The sequence below is a fragment of the Myxine glutinosa genome, chromosome 7 (assembly GCF_964187855.1).
Source record: "Myxine glutinosa chromosome 7, kmMyxGlut1.1, whole genome shotgun sequence".
In the NCBI taxonomy this organism is placed as follows: domain Eukaryota; kingdom Metazoa; phylum Chordata; class Myxini; order Myxiniformes; family Myxinidae; genus Myxine; species Myxine glutinosa.
In genome coordinates this window covers 114,380,911-114,404,455 of record NC_136267.1, presented here as the reverse complement: position 1 = coordinate 114,404,455, position 23,545 = coordinate 114,380,911, and the positions used below count along the sequence as shown (strand labels likewise).

The 23,545-nt window shown below is 44.2% G+C and overlaps 1 protein-coding gene across 10 annotated transcripts in view; it reads left to right on the top strand.

The window, feature by feature from the left end:
* The window catches only part of LOC137431541 (protein Aster-B), a 213,068-nt gene that overhangs the window by 187,087 nt on the left and 2,436 nt on the right, over nucleotides 1-23,545 (top strand). For all 10 annotated transcript variants that reach the window (XM_078782163.1, XM_068122962.2, XM_068122963.2 and 7 more), the window contains 11 exons: nucleotides 1,977-2,072; nucleotides 5,064-5,144; nucleotides 9,588-9,703; nucleotides 9,878-10,028; nucleotides 11,779-11,962; nucleotides 13,970-14,119; nucleotides 14,554-14,672; nucleotides 14,815-14,957; nucleotides 18,390-18,493; nucleotides 18,618-18,794; nucleotides 19,646-19,742. In XM_078782163.1, the coding sequence (XP_078638289.1) occupies nucleotides 1,977-2,072; nucleotides 5,064-5,144; nucleotides 9,588-9,703; nucleotides 9,878-10,028; nucleotides 11,779-11,962; nucleotides 13,970-14,119; nucleotides 14,554-14,672; nucleotides 14,815-14,957; nucleotides 18,390-18,493; nucleotides 18,618-18,794; nucleotides 19,646-19,742 (1,418 nt within the window). The remainder of the gene's footprint in view (nucleotides 1-1,976; nucleotides 2,073-5,063; nucleotides 5,145-9,587; nucleotides 9,704-9,877; nucleotides 10,029-11,778; nucleotides 11,963-13,969; nucleotides 14,120-14,553; nucleotides 14,673-14,814; nucleotides 14,958-18,389; nucleotides 18,494-18,617; nucleotides 18,795-19,645; nucleotides 19,743-23,545) is intronic.

Below are 23,545 nucleotides of genomic sequence, written 5' to 3'. Positions count from 1 at the left end.
CAAGAACCTGATACCAACTGTAAAGCATGGTGGTGGAAATATTATGGTTTGGGGCAGTTTTGCTGCATCAGGGCCTGGGCAGCTCACCATCATATAATCCACTATGAATTCTTAATTGTACCAGAGGGTGCTTGAGGATAATGTGAGGCTATCTGTCGGAAAGTTGAAGCTCAACCGAAGGTGGACCTTGCAACATGACAATGACCCTAAACATACCAGTAAATCCACCAAGGAATGGCTGAAAAGAAAGAAATGGAGGGTTCTGGAATGGCCAAGTCAAAGTCCGGATCTAAATCCCATCGAGATGTTGTGGGGGGATTTGAAACGAGCTGTGCATGCAAGACACCCCTCAAACATCGCACAGCTGAAAGAATTCTGCATGGAGGAGTGGGCAAAAATTTCTAGCAGTCGATGTCAGAGACTGGTAGACAGTTATAAGAAACGCCTACTTGAGGTTGTTTCTGCCAAAGGGGGCAATACCACCTATTAGAGCCAAGGGTGTACTTACTTTTTCCACATGTGAAATTTGCATTCATGTTCATTTAAATTATACAATGGACTACAAAATGTAAATGTTTCATGATATTTGTTATCTTATATCACCTTTATCTATCAATATTGTTGAAATGAAGATCAAATAGCTGTATGTTGAAATATGTTGAAAAAGTCAAAACTTTACATGGGGTGTACTTACTTTTTCACGTGACTGTATACACACACACACACACACACACACACACACACACACACACACACACACACACACACGCACACACGCACACACGATTGCAAAGCCCTGTGTCCTGCTGTGAGGGTGGACACTGGACAGGCTAATGAAGCTGAGCTCAAATGAGGATCATTTGCATGTTGCTATCGGATTGTTGACAGAACCTTGGCACGTCATTAATGACGTTCAGGGAGTGGGTGATCTTCCTGCCTCACTTTTCTGCAATATGTGGTGCAAGTACAAAGGAGTTTGTCGTCAATGTCCTTTACAGCAGCTGGGATGGGCACTGAAATTCCATCGCTAAATTTGAATGTAGTTCGAGGTTAACATTAATTAACTAGAACGCCACTCAGTAGAGCGCATACTCCCGCCGTGGGTTTAGTTGGAATAATACGTTTTGTTTAACATCCCCTCTCCCCAAAACAATAAATGAAAAAGAAAGTAGGCCCTAACTGTCAGAGAATTTATTTTGATATATCTCGGAATTAGAGGAGAAAAACATCATTTAAGAATAAGAATAAAAGCTTTAATGCAGTAAAACAGAAAAAAAATTCCCCAAAAAAATTCCTGGATCCGGAATAATATCCTGAGCTTCACCAAAAACTAATCAATTCTTCCTTATCCCAAGGGCAATCATCCCACCAACTTTCATCCAAATCCGTTCAGAACTTTTCCAGATATCTTGTTCACAAACACACGAACACACACACGGACGGACACGATCGAATGCGTTACTCCCTGGCGGGAGTAATTAGAGAAGTCGAGAAGCAAATGAACCTTTGACATGAAGCGTCCGTCGCAATAAGCACATCTATGATAAACTTGCGTCATGAGAGATTTTATTCTTATGCCATTACACAGTGTCGTATACTTAGAGCCCGATGAGGATACCTGATGTCCTCTTTTGAATGCATACATTTTTTTTTATAGGTTTTATCAACACATCGTTTTTCATCTTTTTCCTCCGTCTCGTTTCTAATGTAGTTTGAATGGGGAATTGAATCATATCCGACATTTTGAGGACTTGCTTTGAGAGTGATTTTGAAAGCCCAGGGTGTGACAGTTGGTGGTGAAATGTCCAAAACTGAAAACGTTGGATAGGCAAAGGTCCACCTGTAATGGACCATCCCATACAGGCCCCAATAACCAGTGCCCTCACTAAAAGTTCAATAGCCTAATATGATTTATCCATGTGTTACTGCTGCTGCTGCTGCTGCTGCAATTAATGGTGTTTCTGCCTTGCCCACAGCTGTGCATTCGTTTTAAAGACATCACAGCCATGACGAAGGAAAAAACGGCACGTCTCATCCCCAATGCCATCCAGGTTTCAACCGAGACCGATAAGGTAAATTGTCCTTGCCTTTCTGAATCATGCTGTCGGTTAGAAGGGATTATATTGTTTATCTTTTGCAATTGATGCAAGGCAAGGTGAATCCCCACTGCATGATATATCCCATTAATTTTACATGTGCAATTGAAAGGATAAAGAGTGAGGCTGCAGTGAGAGGGTGGTAGCTGTGTACATTTGGTGTTTGAGGGTAAAAATTTAAGGGTATGAACAAATCCCATTATATTCAAACTTCCTCTTTTTATTTTAATGATATATTGAGAGTTGCAAAACTTTGTTTAATGCAAACATACAGAAGCTCAACAAATTCAGGCTGCACTTTGCATGAAACTTTGCCTGTTTGAAATGTTTTATTTGTCGTTTTCTGTATGACCAAGCCTTGTATGACCATACACGTCAGGTGGGTCGACGACAACCGTTGACTACCTGCTGGTGCGTAGGCGAGATAGGGGGCACCTCCGGGACACAAAGGTGATCCCGGGGGAGGAGGCTGTTTCACAGCACCACTTGGTTGTCTGCGACATAAGGGTGAAAGGTGCGAGGAGAGCTCGGCGGGTGAAGTACCAACCAAGAATGAAGGTGTGGAGGTTGAAAGAGGTGACAGTAAGGGAGGCATTAAAAGAGAGGCTGATTATGGTAGAGGATGATGTGAATGAGCTTGAAAGTGGTTGGATGTCAATGAAAGATAGTCTGTTGGGAGCCGTTGGTGAGGTATGTGGGTGGACAAAAGGACCACCGAGGCACTCGGAAACATGGTGGTGGGATGATGAAGTTCAAAAGAAGATTGACGAGAAGAGGAAGAAGTTCAAGGAGTGGCAGAAGGCGAAGGGTATGGGGGCAGAAAAGGCAGAGCATGAAAGTTATAAGGCAGCCAAGAAGGCTGCAAAGAAAGAGGTAGCAAAGGCGCAGGAGGCATGTAGGAAAATGTTCGGAGAACGCTTGGATTCAGAAGAGGGTCAGAGAGCGGTATTCAGGATTGCAAAGCAGATAGCGAAAGAGAGGTGCAATGTGATGGGGGTGAGTTGCTTGAAGGATGAAGTGGGACAAATCGTTGTCGACCCAGATGGAATTAAAGGAAGATGGAAGAGATATATGGAAATGCTGTTGAATACAGAGAATGTATTCAACAGCATTTAGGGATGGCAACAGGGATGGCAACAGGGATGGCAACATGGAGAGTAACCCAGTTTTAGGACCGGCAGAGAAGATAACTGAGAAGGAAGTTGAGGAAGCGATAAAAGCAATGAAGAGTAGAAAAGCGGGAGGGCCGACGGGAGTTGTGGGAGATATGTTGAAGGCAGCGGGAAATTGGGGTGTGAAGAGAATGACAGAGATCTGCAATCTGGTGGTGAAAGAAGGCCGCATTCCAGTGGATTGGGAACTGAGTACCCTCGTCCCTCTACACAAGGGGAAAGGTGACCCTCTGGACTGTGGCTCGTATCGAGCGATAAAGTTATTGGAGCATGGAATGAAGGTATTGGAAAGGGTGTTGGAGGGGAGGATAAGGAAGAAAGTGAAGATTGACGAAATGCAGTTTGGATTTATGCCAGGAAGAGGAACAACAGACGCGCTTTTTATTGTGAGGCAGTTGCAGGAGAAGTACATGGAGAAGAGGAAGAAGTTGTTTCTTGGGTTTGTTGATCTGGAGAAAGCATTCGATAGGGTTCCACGTGAAGTAGTGACATGGGCATTGAGGAAGTTAGGAGTGGAGGAATGGTTGATCAGAGTAGTGATGGCAATGGACAAAAGAGCGCGCACAGCTGTAAGGACGAAGGACGGGAGCGGTGAGTTTGAGGTGAAGGTGGGAGTGCATCAGGGGGTCGGTACTAAGTCCACTACTATTTGTAGCTGTGATGGAGGTGCTGGCTCGGAACGTAAAGGAGGGTTTACCGTGGGAGTTGTTGTATGCAGATGATCTGGTGTTGATTGCAGATAGTATGGATGGACTGAAGGAGAAGATGAACAAGTGGAAGGAATGTATGGAGACAAAAGGTCTGAAGGTGAATATCGGAAAAACGAAGGTGATGGCGAGTGGAAAAGCATGTGGTGAGGTGGAAAGAACTGGGAAGTGGCTGTGTGCTGTGTGCAGGAAGGGTGGCGCAGTGAATTCCATTCAATGTACAATGTGCGCTGAGTGGGTTCGTCAAAAATGTAGTGGTTTGAGAGGGTCATTAACCAGTGTGGCAGCTACATTCAAGTGTAAGGTGTGCACAGAGGGAGCTGCAGACGGAAGAAATGTTGAGTTGGGAGACGGCGTGAAGCTGGAAGGTGTGAAAACGTTTTGTTACCTAGGAGACATGCTGAATGGAGAAGGTGGATCAGACTCGGCAACGTTGCGATAGTGAGATGTGCATGGAAGAAGTTTCGGGAACTGAGTGGCGTGCTGATGAGGAGGGGAGTGTTGTTGAAGCTGAAGGGAAAGGTGTATGCTGCATGTGTGAGAAGTGTTGTGATTTATGGGAGCGAGACATGGGTAATGAACGTAGAGCAGCAACGAAGGCTGGAAAGGGTGGAAATGCGAATGGTTCGGTGGATGTGTGGAGTATCGTTGAGAGAGGAAGACAAATGATGAATTGCGAAAGATGATGGGAATAGAGCCTGTGGTGGATGCTGTGAAGAGAAACCGTTTGAGATGGTTTGGTTATGTGTTGAGGAAGGATGAAAGTGACTGGTTGAGAAGAGTGATGGAAATGAATGTAGAAGGAAGTAGAGGACGGGGAAGACCGAGAAAGACTTGGCTAAAGATGGTCGAAGAAGAAATGCGGGCAAGGGGGTTAACAAGGGGAGATGCAGAAAATAGGGCAAAATGGAGAAGATTGTCATGGGGACCGCAAGGCTAACCCCCGCTCTGGTAGGGAAAATGGCCTTAAAATGCCCGTTGTTGTATGACCAAGCCGTGCCTTTTAGCTGGTGAATCTTTTGTAAAATAACCCGTTCCACTGATTATTGTAGAACCTGATCACACTCCCCATCTGCCACTCCGTGTAGCATTTCTTCACTTCGCTGGGAGCACGTGATCGCACATATATGATGCTGTTCCGTCTGTGGCAGAATGCTCTTTTAGACAAGGTGAGTGCTCAACATGAGAAGAAGAAAAATGTTTACGAATTATCTCCATGGTGATATTTTCTCTAAGGCCACTAGGCCAGGCTTGGTGGCATGATTGTTGGAGCGTTTGCTCTGTGTCCGGGATGTCTGTGGTTTAACTCCAACCCTGGTTGAGTCATACCAAACACTTTTAAAATGGTACGCACTGCTTACATTCTTGAAGCTTACCATCTGAAGGACAGAGCACAGACAAACGTCATAGGTTGGCATCCACAGGGAAGAGGAAACTACTTAATTGGCCCGTTGAGTGTGGAGAGGAAAGTGATGACATAAAAAAAACTAGAGAGTTCATAGAACACAACACGTTACCCGCGCAGTATTCAGGTACATAATCCAATTGAAACTAGAAAGCATCTGAAAATGTGAAGCCCGTCCACATCCGTTTGTATTCAGACATCTTCTTCTTCTTCTTCTTCTGCCTTGACCTTTGAGCTTTGGAACTAAAAAAAAATCAGCTTCTAGCTTTTGATTGGTGAACTAATTTTGTGACCCAATATGCAAATTCTTAAAATTTCAGGTCAATTGGACAAAAATTGGTGTTTGTATGCAACCTGGACCTTTGACCTTTTGATCTATAAACAAGCGTTACGCCTAGGTCCCCCGTCGTTGAAGTGAGTGATGTGAGTTGACAAAGTGGAAGACGCAAGGTGGCCATCTTGGATTTTGACGTGGCGACCCAATTTTCAATAGCGTTCTTCCTTATGCGTAGATACACCGACACACAAAATTAGAATTCGGTCCTTCGCTTAAGCACGCATGCACAGACGCATACACAGATGCACGCACACACGCACGGATGCACGCACACACGGACGGAGGGGAAAACCATAGTCCCCCTTTCGCTCCGCGGTGCGACGGGGGACAAAAACAATCGCCTCCTATCTTTTGATTAGTGAATCAATTCAGTGACCCATTAGGCCAATTCTTTAAATTTCAAGTCAATCTGGTGAAAATTGGTGATTTTACGCATCCTTGACCTTTGACCTTTTGATTTTAAAAAATCAGCTTCTAGCTTTTGGTTGGTGAACCAATTCAGTGATCCAATATGCAAATTCTTAAAATTTAAAAATTTAAATGGTTAAAAAAAGTTATGGTGCAGACACACAGACATACAGACACACACACACACACACACACACACACACACACACACACAAACACAGACAGACACACACGCAAACACAGACAGACACACACAAATACAGACAGACACAAACACACACACACAGACACAGACAGACAGACACACAGAAATGATTACAAAACCAGCAGGAGACGGGCTAATAAAATCATGATTGAAAAAGGGCTATTAAAAACAAAATCCCAGTATAGCTCCATTGACGCGATGCTTTATACACCACCTCATTTACCATGTTACATTAGTTATTCATGTCTGTCTGTGTCTTTATGACGTCCTTAAAAACAATAATTTTATTGTTTGGAATTATCTTCAATTTTGTTTCACTGCCAGGCAGGCAGACAGAGGAGAATTTTTTTTTTATCTCACTCCTCTTTGCGAAAATGTGATCGCAGGTTCGTTTTCCGATTCATGTTCCGATTCGTGCTCAAAATATAACATTCAATTGAAATTAAATTGTTCCTCGATCATAAACAGACATTTGTAGACCCACAGACAGAGAGACAGATGGATGCATAGAAGTGAACCAATTATTGCTTATCTACGCTTTTGACTTTGCATGCGCTGGATGTCCTCGCAAGTACTGAGTGCTCAGAGAAGTGGCGTCACTTCCCCAAAATGTGGCTGTGTTTATCTGAAATAAAGTCCGGAGCTCTCTCGTGTATTTGTCTGCAAGTGTATGTCAGTGATTTGTTTTATTGCTCTTTAATGAGCCTTATAACCTGTAGAAAAAAATATAAGATAGTTTGACTGCTTAGTTTCAGGCATGCGAGTTATATTTTCATTGTTTGAAAAAGGTCACCTAATTTTGAAGTGAGGACTGAACAGGCATCCACGAGTACAAATACCGGTTGAGGATAGTATTACGGAGGATTTGGTTTCTAAACTTTTGGAAACTGATCAAGTCTTGGGTTATTGCTTTTACCTGCAACATGTCGCAGGTCTACAAGGGCTTTGCATTGCTGTTGTTGGGGTTCTTGTTGTGGGTCAATTTTTGAAATGTACACCGGATAACACAGCATGGTACGTCAGAACCCACGGTATGTCAGAACCCACGTACGTCAGACCGCACGGTACGTCAGACCGCACGGTACGTCAGACCGCACGGTACGTCAGACCGCACGGTACGTCAGACCGCACGGTACGTCAGACCGCACGGTACTTCAGACCGCACGATACTTCAGACCGCACGGCACGTCAGACCGCACAGTACGTCAGAACACGGGGTGAGCTGTCGAGTTAATTTTTTAATAGTGCATGAAATGTTTACCAATCCTGCTGTTCATCTTTCAAGAGTTCTTTGAATGATAGTTTTAAGGCCATTTTTCCCTGCTGGAGCAGGGATTAGCCTTGCGGGCCCCATGACAATCATGGTTCCCTGATTGAGGCAATGTTTTTATGGCTGGATGCCCTTCCTGACGCCAACCCTTGGTCACGCTCTTCTATGCGCAGGGATGCCGTGTACCTATTCTAAATCGGGGTACACACCGTGATCATTCATCCCAGCAAGCTGGTACTCAATTTGCCAACCTCGGAAGGATGACAGGCTGAGTCAACCCCCCTGGCGTTAATTCAGCGATCGACCGGGATTCGAACCCAGGATCCTCGGATCCCAAGCCGGCACCCTAAACGCTAAGCCAACACCAGGATTCCACCACCAGGTTCTTTAAATGCGTGTTTCCCCAATCAGCCCGTTACCCGATTTTGTCGCAGGCTGTGAACACAATGCGGTCATTCTCGTTTAACTATGTTACTATTGGACTGTCGGTTAACTAGAACAACACTACATTACTGTTGGTTAACTAGAACAACTTTTTAGCTCTTAGACGAGCCTCGATCTTGTATACACACAAAAAAAAACTTTTTGTAAAGATTACCTAGAACGACGCTCTTCGACGTCACGACATCGACCGATATGCCTCCACCCACATTATTACATCATCATAATACTTGTACCAAGTTTGATTTAAATCCATTCAGCCTTTTCAAGTTATCACCTGACATGACCTCTGACCTTTGACCTCTTGACCCCAAAATTTAATCAGTTCATATTTACATCATTATACATATCTGTACCAAGTTTTAATTTAAATCCCTTCAGCTGTTAACAGGTTGTCACATTTTTACCTGATATGACCTTTGGCCTTTGACCTCGGGACCCCAAATTATAATCGGTTAACCTTTACATCATTATACAAGGTTGTGCCAAGTTTGAATTAGATAACTTCAGCCGTTCTCAAGTTATATACCTATTACAGGCTTTGACCTCTTGACCCCAAAATCTAATCAGTTCATCTTTACATCATTCTACATAACTGTACCAAATTTGGTCAGAATCCCATCACTGGTTCACAAGTTATTGTGGTATCAGGATTTTTGCCTAACATGACCTTTGGCCTTTGACCTAGTGAACCCAAAATCTAATCAGTTCATCTTTACCTCATTATACATACCTGCACCAAGTTTGACTAAGATCCCTTCAGTCGTTCTCAAGTTATCGTGGTAACGAAAACCTATGACGGACGGACGGACGGACGGACGGACGGACGGACAACCTGAAAACGCAATGCCTCCAGTGACTTCGTTGACGGCGGCATAAAAACCCAGGTGGTGCATTAATGACCTTCAGCAGGGGTGTGGTGGGGGTAATTTTCCTGCCTCGCTTGATCTGGTCTGCATGTAACATCAGTCCACACGTGATTGTTAATTCATAATGCCTTCAGATAAACTTGGAGTGGGCACTAAAATGTTACCTATGAAAGGCCATCTTCCTGAAAAAAAAAGGAAGAAAAACAAAAAATACAGCATCTTCCATTCAATCTCTTCTGCCAACTTATATTTTCCTCCCATTTAAGATTCACTTCCAGGAAGTAATTTACACCAAATTAATTCTTACTATTTAATGTGCGTATTCAGAAAATGGTTAGGATTGGATCAGGAGGTGGAAGGGGACATCCCAATTGGATATCTATATGATTATTAATTGACGAGCAAAATAAACAATGGATTTCATCAACTAAAAGTTGATAACTTAATGATAAGTATGTTTTCTGCCAGGCTAAATGAGGTGGTTGCATTTTTTACTAACGAATGGCTAACATTGAAGACGTCAGCCATACCTCATGTCCCATGCATTTAATAATGTATTAATATAATAATATTGGTATTAAGCAAACTTTGAGTTATTTTGAACTGTCGACCTGCACCCCCACCCTCTTATAACCTCTCTCAATCTTATAATACCCCATGTTTTTGTCTTTCTTCAGCCTCTTTGTCCAAGGGAGCTGTGGCAGTTTGTACATCAGTGCTACGGTAATGAGCTTGGTCTCACAAGTGAGGACGAAGACTATGTGCCTCCCGAGGATGATCTCTCCAACATTGTGTTCGTGAAGCTCAGCTTTGGCTCTCCCCTCTTAGTCACTTCCCTCCAGTTTTGTTTCCCACGGGGTGATGTTTAATGAATGAGATGTTTGATACATCAGCACCTTTTAGGTAATGTCGTTAATAAGTGGAAATAACCCTTTTTTCTTTTGTTCCCAACAACTTGTTTTTCCAGTTTTTCTGAGGACTTGGTCGAGGATGTGGACCTAAATGATTCATCCAAAGGTGGTTCGGAAGGATGTCTTGACCATAGTCCCCTGTTGTCACACAAATCGACCATAAGCCTCACGCTGGCATCCAGTGGAAGCAGTGAACTTCCCATTTCTGTGAGAATTACAGCTTTGGGGAAACAGTGGCACAGAGATTGAATTATTGTTTTATGTTCCATATTGGTTCTTTATATGTATTGATTTCATAAATCCGATAGTCTCTCCTACTTTCATTGGCATAAATATATTGGTAAAAGGAGGTGTGTGTGTGTGTGTGTGTGTGTGTGTGTGTGTGTGTGTGTGTGTGTGTGTGTGTGTGTGTGTGTGTGTGTGTGTGTGTGTGTGTGTGTGTGTGTGTGTGCGTGCGCGCGCGCGCGCCATCCATCATCACATTTTATTCTAAAGGGTTCCTGCTGTTGTAGAATAATAAATATGGTATCGTTAAAAAAAAAAACAACCTTTAGAGGCCATTTCCCCCCGCAGAGCGGGTTTTGGCTTTTTTCGGGCACCGTGGTCCCCTTTTTGAAGCAATGTTTTATGGCCGGATGCCCCTCCTGCCGCCAACCCTGTTAGTCGCCTCTTGCGACACACAGGGAATTACCAGTGAACTGGTACTCAATTTACCGACCTCAGAAGGATGACAGGCCGAGTCAACCCCCCCCTGGCGTTAATTCAGCGATTGACCGGGATTCGAACCCAGGATCCTAGGATCCCAAGCCGGCACCCTAAGCACTAAGCCAACACCAGCTAATATCGTTGGAAAGGTAATAATTGATTTACCTGGAACAATTTGTGTCCGTTTAATCATAAAATTACTTGCTTTGAAAGCCTGTTATTCCATGATGGAAGACGAAGCAGGACCTGGGGCTTTAATGTAGCCGCTCCAAAGGGAGTACAGCAGGAACCCTTTAGAATAAAGCAATACAGACACAGAAGGAGCACACAAAATCCGATATAGTAATACTCCTTGAAGCAATATCTATCTATAATTCCAGTAATCTCTGTGTGTTTGTTTGTTTGTACGTTTGTTTGTCTGTGACCGCTGTTTCTCGACAACCACGGGTCCGATATACTTTAAACTTGCCAGGTATATTGCTGGGGACCCGAGGATGTGCCTTTTCAAGGTTTCATATTAATCGGACAATTACTTACCGAGCTATGTCCAAAAAACGATTCAACCAATCAGAGAGCAGCGAGCTATCGCGTGTGCCGAACGTGGCGAACACACTCTGCCTCGGATGGCACATTTGAGAGCGTATTCATTTATTTCACGTTTGCAAACTATGTTGGCGCTATGTTGGCGTTAAACGATGTTTTAAAACTAATAAAAACCATTTCATGTAAATAGAGGGGGGGGATTGTCACTGTACTCGCAAGCCGTTCGCCGTTCGCTTTGGCGTTGCGAATGAACCAAAACATTTCATGGACCAAACCATTTCATGTAAAGCGTTCGCCGTTCGCTTTGGCGTTGCGAATGGACCAAAACATTTCATGGACCAAACCATTTCATGTAAATAGAGGGGGGGATATAATTTTAGATATAGATATAGTACGGGCATGCCCTAGTAATAATAATATACAGTAATAGTACATGAAAGGGACACAAACAACAACAACCGCAGCCACAATGACAGCAGCAGCAACAACATGTTTTTTCTGTTGCTGCTGCTGGAAAAGTGGCTTATACTAAATACACACTTTGTACACAAGTACAAAGTTCTAATACAAAATTGTACTAATTGTACTAATACAAAAAATACACACTCCCTTTGTACACACTCGTTTACAACTTTATGTAAATTTCAATTTTCTCCATTCCCTTTTCCACAATTTTCTCTCCATGACTCTCGCTCGATCGTCCTGTCAGCAATGTGACGGCCTCTTCAATGGCCTCATCGACGAGGTGCCGAGGATTGACATCGGTGTTGGATGTTCGGTTTCCAGTCCCGCTTCTGATGATGCGCCGATCCTCACAACACCCTCGCTGGACCTCAATGACAACGAGGACATTCCCACAGAGCTCAGTGATTCTTCTGAAACATCCATAGAAGGTGAGAAGCAAGACATGGAACGTAAATGATCTAATCGATTTTTCTGTTATGTTCGTTTCGTAGACTTCACAGTTTGTTATAAGACACAAGTGTAAGAACATGGAGGAGCTAAACATAGGACAACAGGTTTACAGATTGATTGAGGATAAGAGGGCAACTGAGAGCCAATAATGCACACACACACACACACACACACACACAATATTGAGATAAAAATAAATGCCAAAGTTTCTGCCTGTTACCATAAGCTTATGAGAGTATGGTCTTTTTGAGGCCTTCCAGTTGGACCTGAATTTGACTTCCGGTGTACAAAGTATACAAGGACAGTGATTAATGAATACGTTTGCATGGTATGGTTGAACTTGTAGCTGCATATACATCTTTGCCATGTATAATTACCACACCACTAACCCACAGTAATAATTGAAACATGAAGTTAGTACATTCCAACAGTTCAACTGGTACAGTTACTATTTCTTGCTCTTCCTTTTTGATAGAGAAATGAGTTTTTACAGGGTTATACTCAGAAGGAAGTAGAATGGCACTTGGTAGAACGCATTCCTCCGCCAGACTGAACAGTTTACGTTTTGTATCCCACTGATGGGCTGGATTTGGATCCGGGGCTGAACCAAAATCTAATCGGCTTGTTCTTGTCACTTAACCAACTCGTCCACCTAGTTTTGTCATTCTTGGTTAAAATGCCAGAGGCATAGAAAAGGCCCCTTTATATGTGCCATGTGGCAAAGTATAGCAAAGAAGGGAAATTCAAAAAATATCTCGTGTGCATGCTGGACTACCCTTGTGTTCTTAGAAGGAAACAAGTAATGCTCCACAACAACAACAACAACATGCATTTTAAGGCCATTTTCCCTGCTAGAGCGGCGGTTAGCCTTGCGGTCCCCATGACAATCTTCTCCATTTTGCCCTATTTTCTGCATCTCCCCTTGTTAACCCCCTTGCCCGCATTTCTTCTTCCACCATCTTTAGCCAAGTCTTTCTTGATCTTCCCCATCCTCTACTTCCTTCCACTTTCATTTCCATCACTCTTCTCAACCAGTCACTTTCATCCTTCCTCAACACATGACCAAACCATCTCAACCTGTTTCTCTTCACAGCATCCATCACAGGCTCTATTCCCATCATCTTTCGCAATTCATCATTTGTCTTCCTCTCTCTCAACGATACTCCACACATCCACCGAACCATTTGCATTTCCACCCTTTCCAGCCTTCGTTGCTGCTCTACAAAAGTCCATATAGAGGGGCGCCCTACATCTTACAAATAAAATACATTTACTTCTTCATGCAGGTGTATGAATCAAATTGGCACCCCTTGTGAACATATAAGGACAGTGATTCCTGGTATATATAAATATATATACCAGTAATATATAAATGATATATAAATATACCAGTATAAGCCAAGAAACGTATTTTCAGTCCCCATGTTAAAGCTGCATACAGAGAAACGATCCCTTATATAAAGGCAGGGGCCCCCTTTGCACCTCCCTTTGATAATCCGTCCACACATTTTTGAGATATCGTGCTATATATCATTTTGGCCCGATCTCTCAATGGTGAAGAATACAAGGTGACAAAAACTACAAGTGCAATCACGATGAAAAACAGCATTGTAAGTCCAGTGGCGTATCAACAGGAAGGACTGGAGAGTGTTTTATAAATAGGAAATAATTCATGGCAGTTTTTGTTATTGTTCTGAGACATTTTCACTGTATGATAACAATAATGAATTGTGGAGATGATTCCCTTTTGCTTTGGGTTGTGTAGCTGTTAAAAGCCAAGATGACCCGCCTCATTTGATTACATTTATGAAGAAAGAGTTGAGCAAAGAGGGGGTAGGCTGTGCGATTGGAAGAAGATGCAAGGGGACATAAGAGAGGGTCAATATTCCGCCATTTTGCATTTACTAAATTGATGATGTGCGCCATTACCGATTTTACGTGAGGGTACTCAAACTGATTTGGCAAGCTCAATCTTTTTTGTGCAGAGCTGATGGAGGTTGAAAGTTTCCATGAAGACCTGCCTGGGAAGGTCTGTATTAACTGTGTGTTTGGCATCAACGCTGAGCGGCTATTCCAGCTGCTTTTCCGAGATACCGATTTTGCCCGTGCCAATGCCGAATCAAGAAAAATGACAGGTGGGAAGGAAAACTCGTCTTCCTGTATTTCTCCTGTTACCTTTGTTCCTATTTGCATCCTTCCCCCATCAAAAGCACAAACCACCGACTTGTTTCACTATGCAAGCTTTGTACCTCTCTTCCTCATCTCCCCACCCCAATCCTCAGCCATTTATCTTTCCTGATTTGTACAGCAACCTGTGACATTCACCCTGTTTCTCCCATTTTGTCTCATGTGATTGGCTCTTGGTTTAATATTCCATTTCACTAACTATATTTCAGTTCAAAATGGAAGCACCTGTTAACAATTCCATTGTAATCCCTTTATTTATTTTTGCTCCCTCACAACTGATGTTCAATCTCGTCTTTGCTATTTTAGACTACGGCCATTAGCAACGGTAGTGCCAGGTAAAACTGCAGGATTTTCACTAGGAAAACAATCCTTTCCCACACAGACCTGTGCATTCAGCCTTGGAAAAAGCAAAGCAATGAAAGCCAGAAGCGAGAACTCACCTACGGCCTTGCGGCAGCCAACCCACTCGCACCAAAAACCGCTAACGCCATCGAGATCCAAGTGAGACTGCTATTTAATACATTAAACTCTTCTTCTTCTGGATGGTTGATTTCATCAGATACATCATGGATTTTTTAAATATCTGCCTGTACAAGTTTGTATTTGGGAACAATGCAAGTTAACCCCCTTTTGTCGTACTCAGAATCTGCACAAGAACAGTCGAGAGGGTGAATGCTACGTCGTGGACGCTGAGATATACATGCAGGATGTACCTTACCAAGATTACTTTTACACCGTTAACCGTTACTGCATCTTACGTGTGTCCAAGTGCAAGGCTCGACTTCGGTAAGCTCTCTCACAGTCCATAGGAATTTGAATTGGGACGCAATCCTTGAATTGTATTTGTTTGTTTTTCTGCCTCTGCCGACAACGTCGCCAGAGGCATTATGTTTTCGGGTTGTCCGTGTGTTCGTCCGTGATAGGTTTTCGTTATCGCGATAACTTAAGAACTGAACTGAGGCTGAAGGGATCTTCGTCAAACTTGGTAAAAGGATGTATAATGATTTAAATATAGACTGATTAGATTATGGCGTCAAGAGGTCAAAGGCCAAAGGACCCATCAGGTAAATATTCTGTTACTGCACTAACTTGTGGAATCGGTGATGGGATTTTGACCAAACTTTGTATAAGTATATATACTGAAACGCAAAAGAAACTTACCACCTTTGAAACCTTTAAATATCAACAATAACACTGCGTGTAGTAAATGTGTGAACTTATTTGTGGACAATAGTGTCCTCACTGTCAGACAAAACGGTCACGGATGGTCACTTGAACCTTCAATGGTCACTTCATAGCACAGCTGTTGAACAGCCGTTTTGACTGTCAGTGATTAGCCAAGGAGTACGGGATGATTTTAATGAGCTGCACGTGATGTCTTGATATTGGCTTTAAAAAGGCCAGTGCAAAATGGGCATTTCAATCAACATGCCACGATTGTCAAGGGATCAACGGCAGCGTGCCCTGGGCAGGCTGCAAGGCGGACTGAGCTACCGTGAGGTGGCACGTCGCCTTGGCTGTTCACACCAGACGATATCGGCCCTGGTGGACAGAGACACCCTCCACAACTCTGCAGATGACAGACCTCGATCAGGGAGGCCAAGAGTCACCACTGCAAGGCAGGACAGGCAGATGGTCCGAAGTCACCTGCGGGATCGATTCCGTCCAGCATCCCGCACTGCGGCAGAAACTCCGGGGCGTGTAAACCCACGGATCTCCAATGATACTTCACGAAGACGACTGCATGACTATGGTCTGACTGCCAGAAGACCATACAGAGGCCCCGTGATGACGGCTGCCCATCGCCGCAACCGACAGAGATGGTGCCAGCAGCATCAGCGGTGGACCTTGGCGCAGTGGAACGAGGTCGCTTTCAGCGATGAGTCAAGGTTCTGTGTGGACAGTCCTGATGGGCATGAGCGTGTCTGGAGAAGAACTGGCGAGCGATATGCCGATTGTTGCGTGCGTCAAGCCAACAGGTGGGGTGGCCCAAGTGTGATGGTGTGGGCCGCCATATCAGGCCGGTACAGGACGCCACTGGTGGTTGTGGATGGGAATCTTAACGCCCAGCGGTATGTGGATAACATCCTGCGACCTCATCTGCTGCCATTCCTGCTAGACCACCCAGAACTGAGAACCTTTCAGCATGACAACGCTCGTCCCCATGCTGCTCGCTTTACCACTGCATTTCTCCAAGGCGAGAACATCAACACCATGCAGTGGCCTGCGCTCTCCCCTGACCTGAATCCCATAGAGCACCTGTGGGATGAGCTTGGGAGACGCGTAGTTGGCAGGGCCAGGACACGGGCAGAGCTGCTTCAGACATTGAGGACTGAGTGGGACAGAATCCAGCAGCAATCCATCCAAAGACTGGTAGGCAGTATACGCCGACGATGCACTGCCTGTATCCAAAACAATGGTGGCCACACACGATATTGAAAGGGGACTGACATTGCACCCTGTGCTGTTCTGTACTGTAGAACAAACTGATGAGATGGTGTATCTTGGTCAAAAACTTGACATGTCATCAATAAAATGCCAATGTTTCAATTAGCAATTGTTGGTTTGTTTTATTTTGAACTGTTACAATTTTATTACATTTCAAACAAGTGGTAAGTTGTATGGTCTTCTGGCAGTCAGACCATAGTCATGCAGTCGTCTTCGTGCAGTATCATTGGAGATCCGTGGATTTGCACGCCCCGGAGTTTCTGCCGCAGTGCGGGATGCTGGACGGAATCGATCCCGCAGGTGACTTCGGACCATCTGCCTGTCCTGCCTTGCAGTGGTGACTCTTGGCCTCCCTGATCGAGGTCTGTCATCTGCAGAGTTGTGGAGGGTGTCTCTGTCCACCAGGGCCGATATCGTCTGGTGTGAACAGCCAAGGCGACGTGCCACCTCACGGTAGCTCAGTCCCCCTTGCAGCATGCCCAGGGCACGCTGCCGTTGATCCCTTGACAATCGTGGCATGTTGATTGAAATGCCCATTTTGCACTGGCCTTTTTAAAGCCAATATCAAGACATCACGTGCAGCTCATTAAAATCATCCCGTACCCCTTGGCTAATAACTGACAGTCAAAACGGCTGTTCAACAGCTGTGCTATGAAGTGACCATTGAAGGTTCAAGTGACCATCCGTGACCGTTTTGTCTGACAGTGAGGACACTATTGTCCACAAATAAGTTCACACATTTACTACACGCAGTGTTATTGTTGATATTTAAAGGTTTCAAAGGTGGTAAGTTTCTTTTGCGTTTCAGTATATTATGATGCAAAGATGAACTGATTAGATTTTGGCTTCAAGAGGTCAAAGGTCAGAGGTCATGTCAGGTAAAAATGTGGTACTTGAGAATAGCTGAATGGATTTAAATCAAACTTGGTACAAATATGTATAATGATGTAATAATGTGGGCGGAAACATATCGGTCGACGTCGTGACGTCGAAAAGTGTCGCTCTAGGTAATCTTTACAAAAGGTTGTCTAAGAGAGGACCAACATTTTTCAGGAACGCATCCACCCCTTGTAACACATATTGCTTCGGTAGAATATGCTATTTCATTATATGTCGCGATCTCCAGGAATGCATCTACGATATAGAGCGATGACTTACTGTAACAATAATATGGGATGTCATACCTATATTTTATGTAATCCCTGGTGTTGGGCTTGTGGCTAGGGTGCCGGCTTAGGATCCTAGGATCCTGGGTTCGAATCTCGGTCGATCGCCGAATTAATGCCGGGGGGGTTGACTCAGCCTGTCATCCTTCCGAGGTCGGCTAATTGAGTACCAGTTCACTGGTAATTCCCTGTTTGTCGTTGAAGGCGGCAAAAAGGGTTGGCGTCAGGAAGGGCATCCGGCCGTAAAACATTGCTTCAAAAAGGGGACCCAAAAAAACAACAACTACCACGGTCCCCGAAAAAGGCCAACCCCCGCCTTGCGGGGAAAAATGGCCTCTAAACGGTGGTATACCTATATTTTATGTGCTACCTGGTGACGAGCACTGCTTTTAAAGTTGATTTTGTTTTGCTGATGAAGCGATTAAGGCAGAGGCACATGCCCAAGACTGATGCTATACAATGTTGAGCCTGCATACTTCCACTTTGGGGTTGTTGTCTTTGGTAATCTAGGCAGAGCACTTCGGCTATCGTAGCCATTCCATCCTTGTATGACCCCATTGCAGTTTGAGATTATCATTTTAGTTTCTTCTGTCTCCCATTACAGTGTATCATCTGACATCCGTTACCGCAAGCAGCCCTGGGGCCTTGTCAAAACTCTCATTGAACGGAATTCATGGAGCGGACTTGTGGAGTACTTCCGCTTCCTCGGTATAGTATTCAGAAATATAATACTCACGAAAGGGATTCAATCATACAAACGGATTTTGACTCTTAACTTGTAACGTGAGAACAAATCAATAATTACCCCTCCTTGTATCATCTCTCTCTGCAGAAATGGAAATAGGCCGAACAGAGAAGATGCTTGGCTCTGCAGAGATGGAGAAAGTTGGATCGTTGCGTAGACGAAAGAGGTTGCATCATGCCTTGCACCGTGGTCCGGCATCTGCAACATCTCCTGTTTCAACACCAACAGATGATGACCGAATCTGCACTCTCCGCACCTCGACCGGTAAGTGTCACACAGGCAGGTAAATCCAAACAAGTTAGGATATGACATGTAATGAGATGAGATCGAGATCAAAAGGGGTAAAAAGGTTAATTTTGAAACAAAGTTGTTCAGTCAGTGGTTGAAATTAAACTGGCCCTGATAGGGAGGGGAAACCTATATATAATAGGAATTTTGTGTGTTTTCATTGTATTGTAGTACCTGCCCCAGGTTTCCCTGAGGGCATTAAGAGTCGGTCATGTTTTCACCAGTGTAGGAATAAGGCAGATTACCCCGTCCCTGAGGTCATTTGTGACCCAGCTAGGTTTTAATCAAAAATCCGATAGTGATGTGGAAATTCTTTGAAACTAGCTTAACATACAAAAAAAATTGTATCGCTGCCTTAAGCAGGATTTGAACTCACAACCTCAGATACCAATCAGCTGGCAGGATAGCCTGAGTTTGCATCTCAGCCCAGCTATGAACTGCTATCCCGGTGTTTCCCACGCGTACATGTATGTGCCATCCCTCAGATTGACGTTAAAAGGGCGTCCCATCTGCCGGCATTAGTAGGTGGAGATCAAAGATCCCATGGTGTCCCTCGCAAAGAGTAGGCGAGTATTGCCGGCACCATGGCCAAATTCCAAATTTCTGCACTAACTAGGCGAACGTCAGGCCTGGCCAGGTCGGTTTGTGAAAGGCTTGGGCCAAGCTTCCTACAGGCAACCCAACAAAGGTGGGATCATAGTGGCCATTAAAGAGCAACTTATAGAAGAGCCTCAAATTATGCAAATGAGATTATTATATGATTTGATTGCAATTATAACTGATGATATTGCATGCCTTCAAGTTATTGCCCTTATCCACTCTGCCAGGTTCCAACACTTGCAGGTATCTGTTTGATAATCACCAGGGTAGCCTCACGCTCTCTGCTGCCCCTGTGTCTCGCCTGCTTCTGCTGCTTGCCATCATGTGAGTTATTTGCCCATTCTACACCATTAACCACAAATATTTAGCAAATAAGGTACCATGAGGTGAACTTCCTTACAATGTATGATTCTGTGTCTGTGGTAAACGCATCACATCCTCATAAATCACTTACAGATAAGATTTAAATGAACAAGATAAACTGTCTTCCATCTCAGGCCAAAACGAGAATTGGACATGGACTTTTGTTTAAAAATTTTTAAAATCGAACCTGTGTCCGAAGGAATCGGTTCAGTTTGACGTTTTTAATATGAAATGGGCAAAACCAGGAAACGAATGAAACCCTTTAGAATTACCCTCTACAACCTTTTATAATCACCCTTTAGAATTAAACATGGTGGGTTAAAAAGGTGGTTCTTCTTCATTTTTGACGGACAGACAGACATACCAAATATCGAAACGGTTTCACCGTTTAAAAATCTAGGGTTTGAAAGAGCGATGTGACAGAGGGTAAAAAGGCAACGTACTGAGGTGGAGTCACAGATAGATACTAGCGAGGGAATTATGGAACAGGGAAAGAGGAGGGAAGGAAACGGGGTAACCTGCAAGTAAGAGGACAGACAGGGTTCGTTGATATTAATGGAGGTAGAAATGATTGTGGTTAAGGATGGTGGATCACGTGAGATGGGTGTGCACTGCCAGTTTGAAGCAGTGGAGGAGAAACATTTGGTTGGACTCTCTCTGGAAGGCAGTTCCACAAATTGGAGAAAGGAGAAACAAAGGAATGGAGGTGGGCAGCAAACCTAGATTTGGAGAGTTTAACCAGGAGTTCATAAGAACACGTACATCTTGGTGCATCTGTGGAAGATGAGGAGAGAGAGAGAGAGAGTGAGAGAGAGAGAGAGAGGAAGAGAGAGAGAGAGAGAGAGAGAGAGAGAGAGAGAGAGAGAGAGAGAGAGAGAGAGAGAGAGAGAGAGACAGAGACAGAGACAGAGACAGAGACAGAGACAGACACAGACAGAGGGCGGAGCACAGGAGAGGCAATTTAAAAAGCAGAACGGCTGCCGACCTGCCTTCGGAGTGAGAGAAACAGGACTTGTGCTTCAGTATCAATTTATCCACTTCCCGCATTCTCCCTTGCCCCTCCCTCATCCTACCCACACATTCCTTCTTTGTCCGTCTTTATTTTCTCTCTCGGCCCTGCTGGTGGAAGCCCCCCCCCCCCCCCCCCCCAGCCTTTCATCTGATCTTTTTGTTGTCTTGCGTCCTGATATGTTCTGTGTTCTCGCTCTTCCATGAGCCTCGACTCCGTATACAAAAAAACACCCCAATTCAATGCACAAGGAATACTGTCCATATCTGGAGCAAGAACACAATCGATGCTCCGCTTGCATCAATCGCAGCTGCTTCGGACGAGCATCGCTGTGAATTACCATTTTCATTGCTGGCACGAAACACTGAATATAACCTCATCCACCAATGTCTGGAGAGTCCCGTCAAAGTTAAGTTGAATTTGAGTCGCCCCACTTTGTTGAGAATTCGGTAAACATATTCCCTGAGAATACGATCGCCGGCGAAAATAAATTGTTGGTCATCACATGTGCATGCAACTTTGGAGAAACTTCATTTTTTACGGTGAAAAATCGTTGAAATTGCCAAAAATAATGATCAAAAAGAAAGGAAAGGAGCAATCGGAGATTGCAGAACCTCACCAGGACTTGTTTTGTGTGTCCTTTGTGTGTAATTAATATGTTCCAAAATGCAAATGGGATGTAATTAATAGATGTAAAGACGTCCCAATAGTACATAATTAATAGACATACTTATGTTCTGTGTGGACAGACACACAAGCAGTCATAGACCGGTACTTATGAAATCGGTCCCTGTGACCTTCACCTTTTGGCCTCAATCAATAGGCTTCTATCTTTTGACTTGCTCTTTCAAGTGGTTTGAGGTTCGTGAAGATCGGTCTAGATTTGCGACCGGTCGGCAATTGACATACAAACAAACAGACAGAATAACAGCCCAGACCAAACAATATACTTGCAGGTCTTCAAGTTTGCAAGTACCAAACAGACCCAAAAGCAATTCCCTCTCCTCTGGTGATGATGAGTGCAGGAGAAAAGTGAACAGACATACTCCCATGTCTGTACTTCCCTTCTTAGTGAGCACACATGAACATCATAATCAAGATGAATTTAGTTTTAAAGTGCCACAACCCATGGATTCAGTTTCCGCATTTTTCCCATCTGCCATTGAAATACACCCACAGGGGTGTCATGGAGGATTCTAGGTGTGGAGACGACGAAAAAAAGGTTTCCAATGCAAGTTCTCAAATAAATACTGTCCTGTCAGGCCGGTGGTTAACACTGCTGGATGACAAGTAGCCGTAACAGTCCTTAATTCCGAGGCGTGTAGCCAAAACTGGCGGTTGGTCCATCACACGTGGGACAGAAGGCAACGGGGTGCTTACCTGGATGAAGCACACGGGTTGATTCCCGAAACCCACAACAAATAAACAAACATGACACAACAAATGAAAGTACCACGGTAATGATTTAATAAAAGTAAATATAATGCGATGAAACTGAAAGGTGAGCTAAATATAATTTCTACTTTGAGACGTCTCCATTCAGACACAAATACACAACAGGGGAATGATAAAATAAAATAAATTGTTTTATCTGGTCAGCCGGCACTCGGCTTGCTCAACGAGATCGTTGAATGAAGTCAGCAGTACAAAGTGGCCCAAAGCCGCTCCTGTGGGAAATGCACCAACAATGGCGCCGAGTCGCTCTCCACAGCCTCACGTACGTGAGGTAACTTGTGCGAGCGGTCCTCTTTCAGTCTCCACTCCATCCGAAGCGCCAATAGCCCCACAAACCGCCATTAACACCTCCTCCTCACGATCGTAAAAGCTCCACACTGCGCTCTCTCTCTCTCAGCACCAATGTACCGAGCCAGAAGAGCCAGCACAAAAGCAACTGACCAAGAACAAAAGACCAGACCGAGAGGGGGAGTCTTCTTTTTCCTCCTCTCGAACCTTCTAGCTCTGACGTCACACCGACCAACCAATGGCCGTCCTCCCTCGAAACACCCCACTACCTCTCGACCAATGAATAAACTCGGGGCATGGCCTATCGGCCACGATCCCTGGGAGGTGGGGTTTATTTGCCGATCTGAAAATATTTGGGTGGTGGTGGTGGTGGGGTGGGTTTTAGCCCGCTCAGGAATGTTCTGTGGTTCTGTCGGCAGTTGTATCGGTTCTTGTTAGTTAATGGGAGGTTGTCATTATTGTTGTAACTGAGGTTTTTTTATGGCCGGCCTTGTTGTAGTTGTAAAAAACATAAGGAAAACCACAGGAGGCAATCACAAACTGGGGGCAAACTAGGTTTAATCCTTGCCTAGTTAACATAGCTCCTGTTCCCCTACTTAATACATCGAGATGTCTCCTACGCATCCACGGTCCATGCTACACCTATACAATCCTATCTGTACTATGGTATTTCATCCTCTACCCCCACAAATGTAACAATACTTATTTTCCCATTGATAAAACAAAACGGAATTTCGATTTTATTTTTGGAAAAGAAAACGTGCTTTTTTGAAATGGAGGAAAAACTGGAGTTGCTGAAGTAGGGAAAATGGGGGCGGCACGTGAGAATTGCTTTTTTTGCGGTAAGTTGCTGCTGAGGAGGAAGAGGAGGTAGAAAGCGTGACAGAGTGGGTACGAGAAGACATGGAAATGGACACACAAAACGATTAATAATGTAGACAACAAATGTAACAAAGGCAGAACTTTGTAGGCAGTTCTGAGGTTAAAAATAAGCACAACACGCGTGAAAGAA